Genomic DNA, 16,220 nt, shown 5'->3' on the forward strand with positions numbered 1-16,220 from the left:
AAGTGGTTCCTGTGTCATAATGTCATATTAGACTCTGATTAAATTGATCAGAAAGTTATCATTGCTGCTCGATATGCAACTAGAAAGATACCAAAAGCTATTTCATTGTTTCACAGCTCAACTAAAAGAAGAAAATAAGCTAAAACATTTGGGGCACTCTTTGAGCAGCACCCTTTTAAGACACTAGAATAGAACGAAACAGAAGGCTGGTGGATAGATTGATAGGTGGAATTTACAGGTCAATATGTCATTGTCCTTCAAGGAACCCACCAAAAACGTTTTCTCCACTGTATGACAAGTAAAGAAAACCATCTTCATCCTTATTTTCCTCATAAATTGCGGACATTAATGCACCTGTTGCACGGAGGAGTTCATTACAATGCTTACATTCAACATGAGACCAGAGTCTAACAGAGAATGGATGGTCTCTCACCAGTAGAAGGTAGAGTGTCCTTGACAAATACAAATATAGTTTTCTCAGAACTAAGTTTAATCCGTTTACGAACAACGTAAACGAACTGTCCAACAGTTATATCGGCAGGGACGAGGTATCTGCAATGGGAAAGATAACAACCCCCACACTGAATGAAAAGATTGTTCAAGGATACAATATTGGGCACCTCTAAAATGGATCATCTAATTGCTTATTCATGTTTGAGATTCATCCAGAATTATTAAGTATCAATCAAGGGACTGGATTTACTGCTATAACATGAGATTTAATATGGACCTATGGCTTTAATGGAACTCACTCTAGTGCACTTTTTCCGGGTATCACTCAATTCAACGAGGTTACCATCTGATGAACAATGGTGTTTATTATAGATTTAGGTACTGGTGTTTCTTATGAACTCCACATTCAGACTACGTGCAAGGACTCCATTATTTTCATTTGACATATTACTGCAGCTGCTACAAACATATATGCTAGTATCTACTTGAATTTATCAGTTAAGAATGTGAAAACATCTAATCTATTCATACTAATTCATGGATTCATAACAAGAAGAGACAGAGAGGGTACTTGTTCTTATCAATGTCAGCAATTTTACTCCTCCCAGCTTTCTCGACAATCACCTGTTATACTCATTAGAATCAGTACCAAAACCGAAGTAAATTTTGGAGAAAACGAGAAGAAAAGAACTTAATTAGCAGAGCATTATTCTTACAGGTACTCTATCGGGGTACTTTTCTCTTATGCGAGCAGCTTCAGCCTGTCTCTTTTCTAGAAGAGAAGACCCAGCAGAGTAAGCAATAACAGTTGAGCATGAAGTATCACATAATTCAGACTATATGCTGTTTGATTTAACTGAATAGAATCACCCAAAAGGAGAGCAAATAATGGAAACAACAACACGAAGATCTTCAACTAGCAATTATTGGATTGAATTCATATAAGTTCGCCAACAAAGGAACAAAATAAAAGCAATTAACCTGAATTTCAATTCCATGTCCCCAAATACTAGGCCTAGTGGTTCAATTATGGAACCCAAAGTAAAATCTCAATAGAAATACACGAATTACGCCAAAAAAATATATATATATATATATACTAAAAGAAGAAAACGGATGTGTATAAAGCTTGAGCGACTAAAATTAAATGATTACCCAAAGGAATTCCGAGTTTGAACGAGCTTTTAGCCATGGATTAGAATCTCACGCGACGATTGCTCTCGGCAAAATCTGAAGATAGCCAAACGTTACAGCCCCACAAAGAATTCAGTTTCGAGACAAGCAGAATCAAAATGAAAAAGCGAATAAAGCAGAGTTTATTGCAATGATATACCCAACTGAAGATCAAAAAAAGGCGTTTAGAATTTCACTATTTCAGTGATGAATTTGCAAAAGGCAAGTGAAAGGATAATTTAAACACAGATGGTAGTTGATCATGGCTCGTGAGTTTGGTAGATGAACGCACCTCTTTGCTGTTCAAATACGTATCTACCAGCCTACCTATTCTTTCTCGTCGGAGCAGATTCCCCCCCGTCTCTCAAGTTATCACTCACTGTGAGCCGTCCATTTAAAACAGGCCCGATTCTGTAACTATTTTTCAGAATATTTACGCAACGAATAATTTACACACGCTTTCAAAAAATTTAAAAATTTAAAAATTTGAAGAAGAACGAATTATTTATTTTTTTTCATTTTTTTTTATACAATTTAAGGAGACTTTTCTTCCAAGATAAAATAAAATCTAAAATATTTTTTTTAAAAAAATCAAAACAAATAATATTTGTTTAATGTAAGAGAATAATCTAAAATGAATCAAAATACATGCAACCCATAATCATATTCAACCAATGGCAACTAACACAAAAATCTGGGAACAAAAAAAAAAAAAAGAAACAAATAAATCAAAGATATTTTATAGATATGTTTGAGAATCCATAGGTTCATTGAGGAGAGAAGTAGTTGGAGAGAGACTCATTTGGCTTCTGTCTTCTGGCTTCCAACTAAGCGCCAAACTAATGAAAGATGATCCATTATCTAGCTCAGACTTTTCCATCGTTATCGACCATTTTTTTAACATTGGTTGACATAAAACTTCTCAAATTTTGCTTTTGATATCATGTCAATGAAAATAGCGTTTTTTTCTTGTAAATTCATGATCTTCTTAATTAGCCAATAAATATATATATATATATATATATATACTCGATAGTCCTTAGCATAGATAGTTGAAAAAGACAGAATCACATAAAACAAAGAAGTATTTATGTATGGGAGATGTGAAAGATTTGAATGAAGAAAACGTAAGAGAGAAAGAGAGAGCAGTGACAAGGACATCACAGTTTGATGATTTTCCTTGTTTCTTTTCTGTATAATCATATCTTTATCATATAATGAAAAAAGAGAAAGGGTGCAGAGTAAGGTGCAATGTTTAAAGAAGTTTCAGCACAGTCTTTAAGCTTCCGTCTTTTTTGTGTTTCTGGGTGGCATCAACAATTGTGTCCTGGACGACATGTAGGAAATCTCAAATGTGTATCATTTCATATCATTTCATCATTTGCGTGTGCTTCCTTTCTCTCTTATCTGTCGTTCTCTCACTTTGAAAAGCAATGATTCTCTCAAAAGCTTTTGCTCCACACTGCATTCTCATCTTCCCCACAACGGCTGTGAACTTCCGTTATCCTTTCTACAGGCTCACAAATCCCACTGCATTTCCAGTCAAATGAAGCCGCGCATGGATGTCCACTCTGAGCCTTCACCTCGCAATCTTGCACACCAGATACCGTTAGATATTTACTATTTCTTGGCAGTTTTTTTGAGCTTTTGAGAACCAGGACTAATGGGGTTTCATAATTTACCGGGTGGGGTACCGCAGCATAGTTTCTTGTCATCCACATGCTCCACATCTAAACCAATCAACCAAGATCCCAAAGAGACGTCTTCGTTAGCATATTTGTGCAGCACATCTCTGCACGTTGTTAGGATTATTGAAAGGAGTAGCTCCACATTAGCTAATTAAGAGGAAAATCATAGGTTTAAGTAAGGAACACTATCTCCATTAGTAGGAGGCCTTTTGGGACAACTAAAAGTAAAGCCATAAGAGCTTATGCCTAAAATGGACAATATCATATCATTGTGGAGGTTCGTGATTCCTAACACTAGTTTTATACAAAAAGCACTATGAATTTTTTTTTTAATAATCTCATAGTGAGAATAGAGGCTCGTGGGAATGAAAGACAATTCTGAATTAGCTTTGCCTACCACATGAGAATCGATTTGAAACAATGTGTTGATAAGAAACGATGGTTAGTGAAGCAATCTAGGATTGTGAGGATGGAAACTTACTGATTCTTTAGTATATACTTTGCTAATTCCCTTGAAATTGCATAAAGCTGCCCTGTGGCATGACGAAAGTACTTGTTTCTTTCTCCACCAAATATCCAATGCTCTGGTTCATGGTACTTTACTCCCCTGTGGCAAAGGAAAAAGAAAAGATGTTTAAGAAATCAAAGATTACAGATTCCGACTATTAGCGTTAGCTACAAAACATAGAAGTAACACTCACTTCTGTGAAAGGACAGGTCCAGACTTCATGCAACCAATATAAACCCGAGGCTTTGTTCGATGTGCAGCTAAAGTTGATCCGAGAGTAGCTGCAATAAGTCATAAAGCAAGAACAATATGAACGCGTAATCAAAGCTCTGAAATAACAAAACATTCTGTTCCACAAGGACCTCAATGAAAAATGATAATAACTTGTTCAAACGCTCATCTCATAGACTTTTACCTAAGTTGACATGGACATCGTCATCGACTTTAATATAAAACTCAGCATCCCACAAAGCAACAGCAGTAGCAAAATAAGTTTTTGTCTTGGCTGACAGTTCTAGATAGCCTTCAACATGATTCTGCTTTCATTATTGGAAAAAAATGCGAATGCATAAGTTGTATTGTTGCACGTAATTCTTGCATTTAGTTGAACACAACAGGGAAATAACAGCACTACCAATCTCAAGAAATCGTTGTTAGTAAGCTCCTCTGCAGCAACAGTTTTATCAAGAATGCCACCAGATGTTGAACTAGTAACATCGAGACAGGATGAGAAACTTTCATTGATTACTTGAGTTATGTATACTCTACATAACTAAAAGATGTTCATGAGATGCTAGGTGAACATATGGCAAAGGACCATAAATGAATGCTAGCTAATTCATGGATCTTCAAAGTGTTCTGTGAATTCAGCTTCATTAATTATGCAGACTACATTATTTTCTTACCTATGTCCTATAACAAAACGTATGATTATGCCCATCTCTTCCTCCAGCTTCTTTCTTTTTTCACCTTGAAAATATTTTCCCCATTAGAACAGTTTGACACTAAAATAAATGTTCATGTTCCCTCAAACTAGTTGAAAACAAACATAAATTTATACATGGGACTATTGGTTTTCACCTTGTGGCATCCAAGTGCTACGAATCGAGTCTCTTCGCTTCCGACTGTTAAAAGCTGTATTAATTCCTATAACCATAAAGTATTTTTTTCTCTTTGAAGTTGAATCATTAGTCTTTGAATTGTCCAATGTGAGAGATCCCTTTGAAGCAGATTCGTTATCTTCTAATGCAGCTGCCAATTTCCTTTCCAAATCTGCAATCGTGTGATTCAGTTCCCTGTAACCATACAGATAACTTCTATAGAACATTTGAGAAAACATAAGCACTGATAGCAGTGTTTGAAGAAACATGCGGCTTACTGGATACTGAGCTGTGTCCTTGAATTCTCACTTATGCCTGCATTGTATGCATTCTTCACCCAAAAGCATTACAGTGACACAGTAATTCCAAATTAGTGTAAAAGTTTAGTGAATTGATGAAAAGCAGATGTCTGAAAGATATACTCACACGTTCTGGACTACACTCCTCAGATTTTATCTTCCTTTGAGCATCAGCAACCCTAAAAGTTTTTGAAGTTCCTTTACCTTCTGGAACCATCCACATTCTGGGTAATGTATGAAAAGGAATGAAATCCAAGCATTGGAGTTAATAATACTCAAATTAAAAAAAGATTGATCGTAGCAGAGAGTAACGAATACGATAATAGTTTCATCAGTACTAAAATCAAAGATTATCAGCCGCCAATAGAAAATAGAACTGCAGATGAAAGTTTCCAAGCAATATAGAAATTGAAATCAGTTGAAAATCTATATCGCCAATGTGCATTATTTAGTAAACAAAACTGGGGAATTCATGGTTTAAGGCTAGAGGTATAAATGGAATCCAAACCCAAGAAAGATTAAGAGAAAGAAACCTGTTAGTGAAGAACATTCCAGCGCAAAAGCTCCCAAGACATAGGAGAAGAACCCAACTCCTAGAAAAGGCATTTCTTGAAGCAAACTCACCGCCGCCTCTGGTCTTCATCGGCATTTCCCTCCTTTCCCCAACTTAGTACACTCTACACACTTGAGATTCAAAAGAGTAAAGTAAAGTTAAAGGAATTAAATGAAGACGAACCAAGGAAAGAAACCCAGAAAGAATAGTGGAGCAGCAATTGGGAAGGTACGGCTTTGTGGGTCAAATGGATTGAAACCCCATTTGTTTACAATCGAATTCGGGTTTTATCTCCAAAGTGGAAATTGGGTCGTTTCTCCGTACACCATTAACAATGGTGTTGAGTTAAAAACTCCGATCCCGTATCGAGCACCAACAGCAGCAGTGATTTTGCTTTCATTTTCGGTTAGGAGTACAGCACTTGTCAATAATGATGAAGTGGGAACTTTTGAGTATATTAAAGGGATAAGGCAATTGTGTTTAACCTTGAATTGAACATTCCTTCGAGGAATAAATAAGTTTTGGTCGTCATCCATAATTTCATCCCGAATTTTCAATAAGCCACAGGGAGCAGAAATTTGTTCTTCTGCACAAAAGTGTCCCTTACATTTTAGAAAACCCATTGTCTAAAAGAAGAACACTTTTTAGGAAACGCCTCTAAATGTTTTTGCACAAAAATGAAAAAAAAACCGAAAACGTAAATTTAGTATTTTAATTATAAAATAAGGGTAACAGCCCAAGTCCATAGCCCAATTCAAGGGTGAACCAGATAGTCCATAGCCCAATCAAGGGTGAACCAGATAGTCCATAGCCCAATTCAAGAGTGAACCAGATAGCCCATAGCTCAAGTCCATAGCCCAATTCAAGGGTGAACTAGATAGTCCATAGCCCAATTCAAGAGTGAACCAGATAGCCCATAGCCCAAGTCCATAGCCCAATTAAAGGATGAACCAGATAGTCCATAGCCCAGTTTTGACAGTTACGGGCTATTGGCCAAATCCAATGGGCTCTGGTTGGTCCAGGTTTGAGTGGATATACGGGCCATTGGCCCAATTCAAGGGTGAACCAGTTCCGCTTCTTCAATCTTCATTGCCCGCCGTTTTCGCCTGTTGTTGAAACTTCTCTGTTTCCTGCTGGGATTTTGGAGAGGTTTTTGAAAGCACCAAAAAGAATGGAATTTGAGAAGAGGAAAGCTGCGGCCATGGCGTCACTGGGCTCAACTGAGACCGACAAATCACCTAAGGGAAGCTTGGATACCCCAATTATACCTCTTATCAACACTCTCAACAACCATCCATCTTACTTCACCACAAGTTCCTGCTCTGGTCGTATTTCAATTCTCTCTCAACCAGTCTGTAGCACCTCTGCCGCCGCCCCGAAGCCGAGGAAGAAAGCTCTAGGTGGTTCTTGGCTGTTTGTTAGTCACGAGTTTGCCGATCCCAACTCAGTAATCGACCTCCTCTTCCGTTCTCCATCAACTAATGGGGAGTTATCTGAGCTCGTGTTCAGGTTCGAACCTCTCATCATAGCAATTGAATGCAAGGACCTTGGATCGGCTCAGGATTTGGTTTCCACTGCTATATCTAGTGGGTTCAGAGAATCAGGCATTACCAGTGCTAGCAAGCGTGTGATAATTGCAATTCGCTGTTCAATTCGAATGGAGGTGCCTTTGGGAACTACCGAAAAGATTATGGTCTCACCCGAGTACGTCCGGTACCTTGTTGATGTAGCAAATGAGAAGATGGTGGCCAATAAGAAGAGAACTGATGGGTTTCTGAAGGCATTGCAAAGTCGTGTTGCTGCGGTTACTAATGTTTCGCAGACGTGTCAAGGAATATCATTGAGGGAGGCAATGGAGGAGGCAAATGATTTGCTCGATAGCAAGGAACATAGTTGTGCTGATGAGGAAGATTGTGGAGCTTTAGAAGGCGGGAATAGGAATGCCAATTCTGGTAAATTTATCACTAGCAGATAATATCTATAGTTTTAAGTGTCTATCTAGGTGTTTGAATAATGCGACCCCTTGATGTTTAACCTGTGAGAAATTTGGAATTCTAACTGTTAGTGATTCATATATTTCTTCAATTATTAGATTCAAATGTCAAGGAAAAGTCTTGAGAATTATTTCATGTGGTATGATAATTATGTGTTCGAAAGAACGGAAAAGGAATCTCTTTATCTTGTACTGTATGGACAAACAAAAAATCAACTTCAATAAAAATTGGACTGATTAGACGTATACTCGCTGTGATTAAGGTGTATTGATTCTAGTTCAAGTAGTATTGACTATTACTGAAATTTTGTAATTGCAGGACTGCTTTCCTTTTAATCTGAAAGCAAGTCTGAGTCTTTGAATCATTGGCAGGATCATCAGAAGCATGCAATTATAGTTTATCTGTTGAACAGATGGGCATTTCAGGAGAACCTATGGCAAAGCTTTTTATTTGGGGGCACTCAGCCACTACTGTTCACAATAAAGTTATTGCATTTGGTGGATTTGGAGGCATGGGCAGACATGCAAGAAGAAATGATTTGTTACAACTTGATATGTTGTCATGCACATTGCAGACGATCAATGTAGAGGATAGTCCATCTCCTCGTTTGGGTCACACATCATCTTTGGTTGGAGATTGCCTTTATGTCATTGGTGGCAGGACAGATCCTACGTACATTCTGAATGATGTATGGGTCTTTGATATCACTCAGGAAAAATGGACGTTATTAAAATGCACTGGTAGCTCTTTCTCTCCTAGGTGAAGTCTTTGCTACCTGCATTGTCTTTGTACCTTTTTGTCATTGTAGTTTCATTTCTTTGTGCTTCTTTTCATTTCCAATGCAATAAGTCACTGCATATCTGGTTCACAAATGTACCTCTTTCCTATTCTTAATGTTTATAGTTCTAATGCAGGCACCGTCATGCTGCAGCAGCAGTAGGCTCAAAGATTTATGTATTTGGTGGACTTGAGAATGACAGAATCTCATCTTCCTTGATTGTCCTCAACACAGATACTCATCAGTGGAAAGAAATTCAGGCTGGTGGTGATCAGCCATGTGGTCGTCATTCACACTCAATGGTTTCTTATGGGTCGCATTTATATATGTTTGGGGGGTATGATGGGGAGAAAGCTTTTGGAGACTTATATTCTTTTAATACAGAAAATTGTTTTTGGAAGAAAGAAAATATAGCGGGGAGAACTCCAAATGCAAGGTTTTCCCATGCGATGTTTGTGTATGAAAATTATATTGGAATTATTGGAGGTTGCCCTGTGAGCCAAAGCTATCAAGAGTTTGCATTACTTGATTTGCAGCATCGTTTCTGGAGACACGTGTCCCTAAATTGTACTGGCAAGGAATTATTTGTACGTTGCACAGCCAATGTGGTTGGTGATGATCTTGTCCTAGTTGGTGGTGGAGCATCCTGTTACGCATTTGGGACGAACTTTAGTGAGCCAGCGAAAATTAGGTTGCGTCCATTGATATCCTCAGAGGTTATTTTAGGGCATCCTCGAAACACAGAAAACCTTGTGACTCATCCCATTGAAGAGTTGGAGAAGGAGAGCAGAGATCCTGAATGTCTGCTCAATGGCAATGCTCAAACTTTCAATGAAGCGTCTGGTTTTAATATTGATAGTGAAAAATCCAATTCCCATGAAAAAGAAGGTGCTTTGTATTGGGTTTTAAAAATTGAAAGAAATTATGCAAAACTAGGGAAAGACATTTTAAAGAGGTTTGGGTGGCTGGATCTGGCTAGAAAGGTTTCTTCACGTGGTAGTGGAACACATATTTTCTTTCCAGTGAATGGAAAATTTTGTGATATGTTTGATGAAAAGAAGTCCTGGTGGGGAGATCAACTTGAACCGGAAAATGACTTTCATATCTCTGAACTTGAAAGTTGGGAAGGAGGCCTGACAAATAAATGCTCTTATCTAAAAGCTTTGAATATTTTAAGGAAATGTAGTGCAACTAAACTGGTGGATGAAGTTGTTGATATAAAAACTGCAGCCAAATCTCCATATAAAAAGATGAGCGAAGCAGTATCCTCTTTGCTAAAGCATAATGGCTCATCTGAAGGACTCTTGGAGGAGCTGCCNGGGGGGGGGGGGGGGGGGGGGGGGGGGGGGGGGGGGGGGGGGGGGGGGGGGGGGGGGGGGGGGGGGGGGGGGGGGGGGGGGGGGGGGGGGGGGGGGGGGGGGGGGGGGGGGGGGGGGGGGGGGGGGGGGGGGGGGGGGGGGGGGGTTTCTTTTTCTTCTATTCTGGCATCTGCATTTTTGTTTCAATATTTTAAATTGGTGTACGTATCACAGGTTTGATATGACATCATAATTGTAGAAAAGGGTAAGAACATGTCAGTTTTGTTAGAAAGACTTTAATAGGTACCTGAGAATCATGCTGGCACTTCCATGAGTGGATATGATTTTATTGCATTGCCAGTTGCTAAAAGATAAATAAATCTATTGGCTTTCTCAGGTGGGAGCGACTTGGGGATATTGTGGTTCTTCCAGTCACATCTTTTAAGGATCCTACATGGGACACTATTGGGGAGGAGCTGTGGCCTTTGGTTGCCAAATCACTTGGTACTTGTCGTCTTGCTCGCCAAGTAAGTTTCGTTTAGAAAACCTTGTGTGGAACTTAATATCTGTAGTTTTATCGCTCTCGTTGTGGGAAATAAAGCATCTTTAACAGTCTGTAGTTGCATCTTCGGGAGTTGAAAACAATAATGATCTGCTTTTAATTGTTTTATCTGTTTTCAATCAGTAAATGACATTTAAAACAAAATCTGAACTCCTTGAAATTTGAAACTAACTTATGTTTCCTGATTGAATTTATATCTTTTTAGGGAAGAGTTGCTTCGACTGGTACAAGGGATAGTAACTTAGAGATTCTAGTGGGAGATAATGGTTGGGTTGACCATCGAGAAAATGGAATAACTTATTCTTTCGATGCCACTAAGTGCATGTTTTCCTGGGGAAATCTTTCTGAGAAGCTACGGATGGCCCATCTGGACTGTAAAGATGAGACCGTTGTGGATTTATTTGCCGGAATTGGATATTTTGTATTGCCATTTCTTGTCGGGTACATTACTTTATTCTTTGACCACTTTCTTTCTGTCTGGTATTCTTCTCCTCAAATCGATGACGATATTTTCAATTGCTTGTTCTGATTCTTCTAAATTGTGCTAGTGTCAATTGCCTAACTCATATTTGTTGAAGTTAGGGAAGTAACTATCTCTTGAGAACTTATGTTTAGCAAAAAAGTGTGCCGATATTTTTTACATTGCTACGCACTCCATAGAATATTGACACATAAAACCCATCAAGAACTTTTTCCATGCTTGCTCATGAAACAAACTGTGACAAACACTTTTTCTACATTCTTATGCATTCTAGTGCCTATTTATCTAATCCAAGTAAGGAATTGAACTGAAATACGCCATTGATTGATCAGGGCTAAAGCAAAGCTGGTCTATGCTTGTGAGTGGAATCCTCACGCTATTGAGGCACTTAAACGTAATTTACAAGCTAATTGCGTGAGCAATCGTTGTATTGTTCTTGAAGGAGATAACCGGGAGACAGCACCCAAGGTGATCATTCCAGATCTCTAGAAACTACTACCCAAGTTCAAGATTTCGTTACTGTTAAGACATATTATATTAATTAGACTTAGATGTCATTTGTTTAAACAGTATAATGGACTTTATCCCATGCATCCATCCTTGTGGGGTGAGAGCTAGTAACGGATTTGTAAGATCTGATGTACTGTTCAGGAAGGAAATTTACTTCTGACCCGTTTTGTTTTGTTTTGTTTTGTTTTTAATATTTTCAGGGAGTAGCGGATCGGGTTTGTCTTGGTCTCCTTCCAACTAGTGAGGGTAGCTGGGTGACGGCTGTAAGAGCATTGAGGTGACATTTTGTGACTTGGATTCATATTCCATCTTAGGGACTCCCTATACACCTCATTTTCATTTGTGAGCCCAAAACATTGAATGAAAATTTGTGGCCTCAACGACCTAAATATTTCCATTTATTAGTTGATTATCTTATCTTGAAATGGCTCAAAAGTCGAAAAGCCACGAGTGTTTATACTTTTTCTTACCTACTTCTTCTTCAATAATCGCATTCAATGCTGAAACCGAATGTGCAGAATTGAAGGCGGCACCCTACATGTGCATGGTAATGTGAAGGACTCGGAAGAAGAACTGTGGACTCAACACCTCCGGCACTCAATAACTGAAATTGCTAAATCTGAAGGTTTCATATTACTTTCTTCCCTTTTTCCCAAGTTGAGATATGTACAAATGTAAATAACATCTGATCTGATACTGAACTTGGATGGTTTTCTATTTCAGGTCATTGTTGGGATGTCTCGGTAGAACACATCGAAAGAGTAAAATGGTATGCCCCACACATTCGCCATCTTGTTGTGGATGTTCGATGCAAAAGGATTCAACAGAACAGCTGAGGAATCTACATCCTGCATGAATCTAGATGAGTTATGGTGGTCGTAATGGTATGGTCAAAACCCCGACGCTGCATAGGTCGTGATCGCCTTGATATGATTTTGGAAGGGTTAAGATCAAGAGCAACGAGTTCATGCAGCTGACAACTGTTCTCTTCCGCTCAATGTTGGAGTTTTGGAATCGGTACCATTTTAGTAACAATGTCTTGTTAAAAATAGGATAGATTGTAGAATTATTCATAAACCGATGCCTTCTATTGAACATACTCTTCAATAGAAATAGGATTATTGTTTTATGTTTTCTATTGAACATACTCTTCAGAATGCATCAAATAGTTGATCGGATAAGGCAGATCTTGTTCTTTAGATCGTATTTCAACAATATTGAGTTCTTCAAATGCTCATTTCCAAACAATAGTTTAACAAGCAAACAGAACTGGAAAACATCAAGAACAAAAATCATTAGCTTGCTCTTGAAAGATCCTTATTAGGTAACAGCTGAAAGATAAAAAGAGAACAGGCTACATATACACAAAAATTACCTCTACTTCTCATTGAAGTACTACACTCAAGATAAGGCAGCAAATAGAAAAGGAAAGAATGACGAGTTTTTGACAACATCCGAATTTAAGAAGTCCTTGCCAATCAGTCCGATCCACCGGGGCAGGACACGAGCTGTCGAGCGACTCGTTCGCATTATAATACCCACTGCTTTGAAGTCTGAATTGGCTTCTATGAAGTTAAAAGAGTTTTCCTGGTTGTGTTGTTCCACTTCTCATCATTGCGCAGAATTCCTGGTAATTGATTCTACCATCCTATAGATCCAAAGAAGAGTGAGTTGAAAATCATTTTTTGGCATTTGCTTTTAGAGTAAGAGGGAACTTGAAAAACTTACATTATCTGTGTCCACCTCAGAGATAATTTCCTTGATGCTGGCTTCATCACCCATGCCATAATCCTTCATAGCATTCTCCAGTTCATCTTTTGTTATGTATCTGTTATCAGAACAGGAGCAAAGCTCGGCAATATGAAGGCATATATATTAAGGGTCGCAAATTATTGAAGTTCTTCAACATTACATATGCATCTAGAGGATCTGGAAAGTTTCGTACTTACCCACTACTATCCATGTCAAAAAACTGAAATGCTTTGTATAAGTGTTCATCTCTTTCCAGTCTGTGCCTATGCATGGTTGCAGAGATGAACTCAATATAGTCAATCGATCCATTTCCATCAACATCAGCCTGAAAAGTTAGAAATTTGCTATGAGAGAATTCTTAAGAAGCAGCTAATTAGTAGCATTGGAGGTAAGTATTTAGTTACAGCTTCCATCAGTTGCTTCACTTCAGCCTCTGAAAGCCGTGAACCAAGTCGAGCTAAACCTGTCTTCAACTCATCATAGGTGATATTGCCACTATTGTCAGTATCTATGTTTGCAAACATAGCTTTAAGGCCTTTAATTTCTTCTTCAGATAAGTTCTCCGCAATGACCTAAGATGCATATAGAGGGACTCGTGTATTAGTATTGAGAAGAAAGAAAATAGGAAAGATATGTTGAGGTAAACAAGAACAAAGCATCTTTCTAATGCAAAAGGAGATTAGGGGAAAAAACCTGAACAAACATGCCCATAAAATAAAACAGGTGGTCACAAAAACTTTACAAGTTGGACAGACATCTGAATTGAAAGTTAAAGCAGCTCCTTAGACTGCTTAATTTTCTTAGGAGATTAGCTCAGAGAGTGGTTATCTATTAGTCCAAGCCCACCGCTAGAAGATATTGTCCTCTTTGTGTTTTCTTTTCCGATTTCCCCTCAAGATTTTAAAACGAGTCTGTTAGGAAGAGGTTTTCACACTCTTATAAGAAATGTTTCGTTCCCCTCTCCAACCAATGTGGGATCTCAAATGTGCTAGGGAATGGTGTACTTAGAGCCCCATAGAGACAGGCACCACATACATCAAATATTATTATGTTTCCCATATGCACAAAACAAACCGGAGTCGTGGTTGCAGTTTAATAATTACCTTCAAAGCAAGCTTCTTAAGCTTATTCATTGCCCTGAATTGCTTCATTCTAGACAGAACGGCGCTGTCGATTGGCTTGTCTGAAGCGTCTCCCCCTTCTCTAATCCATGGATGTTCTAGATGAAGAACTTAATCTTTAGGCCATATAACAAATACAAACCTAATATCTAACAAAAAAATAATTTCTGGCATCAGCGTTGAAGAAAACCAAGATACCTAGAACCTGTGCAGGAGTTATTCTCTTCCTCGGATCCTGTGTGAGCATTTTTCTCACAAGATCTTTAGCACTTTCGGATATTGTTGGCCAAGGTGCACTACCAAAATCAATATCTCCTTGCAGTATGGTATCAAATATTCCCTTCTCATTTTCTGCCCAAAATGGAGGTACACCACTGAGAAGGATGTACAAAATAACTCCGGCACTCCAAACATCAGTTTCCTTCCCATAATTTCGCCTCAACACTTCAGGAGCAACATAGTAAGCACTGCCAACTATGTCACGGTACACTTTACCTGAGATTACATATAAAAACTCTCATATCACAAGGAGCCCAGTTGAGCCCTGTTGGCATCACAATAATTTCAATCCAAATAAGAAAGAACGTTTGTGTCTCAGTTCAGAAACTCAATCAATCCATGAGCAAAAAACAAAACAAAAAGACGAACCTTGTTCAATGAAAACAGAGAGTCCAAAATCAGTGGCCTTCAACATTGCTCCCTCTTTCTTGCTAGACAACAGGAAATTCTCAGGCTTCAGATCACGGTGCATAACCCCCATAAAATGGCATATTTGAACAACATTTACAATGGCACGACAAATCTCAGCAGCAGCTTTTTCAGAGTACTGACCCTGCGCAATAATCCTATCAAAAAGCTCCCCACCAGCACAAAGTTCCATCACCAGATGAACAGAATATCCATCCTCATAAGCCCCTTTGAACTCAACGATGTTTGGCTGCCCAGAAAGATGCTGCAGAATCAGAATCTCCCTCTTCATATCCTCCTTGTCATTCTTACTAATAAGTTTCCGTTTAAGGATAGATTTGCAGGCGTATGTTTGGCCAGTGGAAATCTCAGTACATAAATAGGTAATACCAAACTGCCCTCTACCCAATTCTTTCCCAAGAGTATAGTGTTTTCTAATATCATCATAGGGTCTACCCAGAATTGTTTCTGGGTGATTTTGCACGGTCCTGGGTTTGGGGAAAGCTGAAGCTGACGGCGGATGCGCCGCCGTTGGTGGTGGTGGTGGTGGTGGTTGAGGCTGATTTCGGTTAGCTGGGATTTGGGTTTGAGGGGCTGATACCTTCTCAGTCGGGACAGTGAAGTGAGGTTGGTAAGATTGATAAGGACCTCTGGTTGCAATCCCAGTAGCGGAATCAGAGGCATTAACTCCAGATGTTAGAGGCTTTTGCGTGCTGCCACAGCAACCCATTATGTAATCGTAGAGTGTCAACGTGGAGAGGGATGTGTATAGTAAAAAAATGGAAGCCCCACTTAAGAATTGAATTTCTGGGAATGTTGAAGAACAAATCTGACGGCCCAGCCTGTATCCGGAAAATGGAGATGAAAGAGAATAATGGAATTCAGAGGTTTGGAGAGAAGATGACACCCAAAAAGTAACCTAGAAATTGGGTTTTTGTGAGGCAAATGAAGGATGAAATTCAAGTCTTTGCAAAGGAAACCCACAGATTGGGCAAGAAAATGTTCGGTAATAACGCCAACCATTCGTCTCCATGTTTGTCCATTGACTTCAAAAAACACTAGTGTAGTCAACTCAACAACGCGGTACTTGTTCTTCACAGTTCCAACCTGCATATCATTTAACTTCTTCTTAATTGAGTTTATTTTAACACTAAATTTTCAATCTTCATATCATTTAAATATTTCATTTCAAGAATTAGGCCTTTTTTTTTTCACTATTTTTCTTTTTATCTTTCATTATCTGATTTGACCGATAAATACAAA

The 16,220-nt window shown here is 38.7% G+C and overlaps 4 protein-coding genes across 10 annotated transcripts; 1 reads left to right on the top strand and 3 right to left on the bottom strand.

Annotated features, from left to right (window-relative positions):
* Window positions 1–35: 35 nt before the first annotated feature.
* Window positions 36–2,046, bottom strand: LOC111782210 (autophagy-related protein 8C-like). Of its 4 annotated transcripts, none has more exons than XM_023663035.1 (6): window positions 1,954–2,046; window positions 1,609–1,683; window positions 1,170–1,225; window positions 1,025–1,077; window positions 434–552; window positions 36–354 (listed from the first exon to the last, which is right to left on the bottom strand). In XM_023663035.1, exons 2-6 carry the CDS (start codon window positions 1,643–1,645, stop codon window positions 248–250), a joined length of 372 nt encoding a protein of 123 aa, XP_023518803.1. In that variant the 5' UTR covers window positions 1,646–1,683; window positions 1,954–2,046; the 3' UTR covers window positions 36–247. The 4 variants fall into 4 exon arrangements, with proteins under 4 accessions (XP_023518803.1, XP_023518800.1, XP_023518801.1 ...); XM_023663032.1 differs by having other exon boundaries at window positions 1,919–2,043; XM_023663033.1 differs by lacking the exon at window positions 1,954–2,046 and adding an exon at window positions 1,787–1,915.
* A 729-nt stretch (window positions 2,047–2,775) lies between these two features.
* Window positions 2,776–6,365, bottom strand: LOC111781097 (probable beta-1,3-galactosyltransferase 2). Of its 4 annotated transcripts, none has more exons than XM_023661527.1 (12): window positions 6,007–6,364; window positions 5,755–5,905; window positions 5,349–5,445; window positions 5,201–5,253; window positions 4,903–5,117; window positions 4,728–4,791; window positions 4,457–4,529; window positions 4,238–4,358; window positions 4,016–4,103; window positions 3,796–3,921; window positions 3,309–3,418; window positions 2,776–3,217 (listed from the first exon to the last, which is right to left on the bottom strand). In XM_023661527.1, exons 2-12 carry the CDS (start codon window positions 5,868–5,870, stop codon window positions 3,069–3,071), a joined length of 1,212 nt encoding a protein of 403 aa, XP_023517295.1. In that variant the 5' UTR covers window positions 5,871–5,905; window positions 6,007–6,364; the 3' UTR covers window positions 2,776–3,068. The 4 variants fall into 4 exon arrangements, with proteins under 4 accessions (XP_023517295.1, XP_023517297.1, XP_023517298.1 ...); XM_023661529.1 differs by having other exon boundaries at window positions 6,260–6,357; XM_023661530.1 differs by having other exon boundaries at window positions 3,796–3,918; window positions 5,755–6,365.
* Window positions 6,366–6,891: 526 nt separating this feature from the next.
* On the top strand, window positions 6,892–12,578 carry LOC111781253 (tRNA wybutosine-synthesizing protein 2/3/4). The gene is made up of 10 exons (XM_023661745.1): window positions 6,892–7,726; window positions 8,140–8,527; window positions 8,683–9,864; window positions 10,115–10,118; window positions 10,240–10,371; window positions 10,612–10,847; window positions 11,220–11,355; window positions 11,598–11,674; window positions 11,916–12,022; window positions 12,121–12,578. Exons 1-10 carry the CDS (start codon window positions 6,946–6,948, stop codon window positions 12,231–12,233), a joined length of 3,156 nt encoding a protein of 1,051 aa, XP_023517513.1. The 5' UTR covers window positions 6,892–6,945; the 3' UTR covers window positions 12,234–12,578.
* An 89-nt stretch (window positions 12,579–12,667) lies between these two features.
* Window positions 12,668–15,997, bottom strand: LOC111781254 (calcium-dependent protein kinase 21-like). Its single transcript, XM_023661746.1, has 7 exons — window positions 14,919–15,997; window positions 14,469–14,765; window positions 14,253–14,368; window positions 13,554–13,721; window positions 13,347–13,474; window positions 13,126–13,225; window positions 12,668–13,045 (listed from the first exon to the last, which is right to left on the bottom strand). Exons 1-7 carry the CDS (start codon window positions 15,685–15,687, stop codon window positions 12,971–12,973), a joined length of 1,653 nt encoding a protein of 550 aa, XP_023517514.1. The 5' UTR covers window positions 15,688–15,997; the 3' UTR covers window positions 12,668–12,970.
* Between the last annotated feature and the right edge of the window lie 223 nt (window positions 15,998–16,220).

This window comes from Cucurbita pepo, chromosome LG19 (genome assembly GCF_002806865.2).
Source record: "Cucurbita pepo subsp. pepo cultivar mu-cu-16 chromosome LG19, ASM280686v2, whole genome shotgun sequence".
NCBI lineage: Eukaryota > Viridiplantae > Streptophyta > Magnoliopsida > Cucurbitales > Cucurbitaceae > Cucurbita > Cucurbita pepo.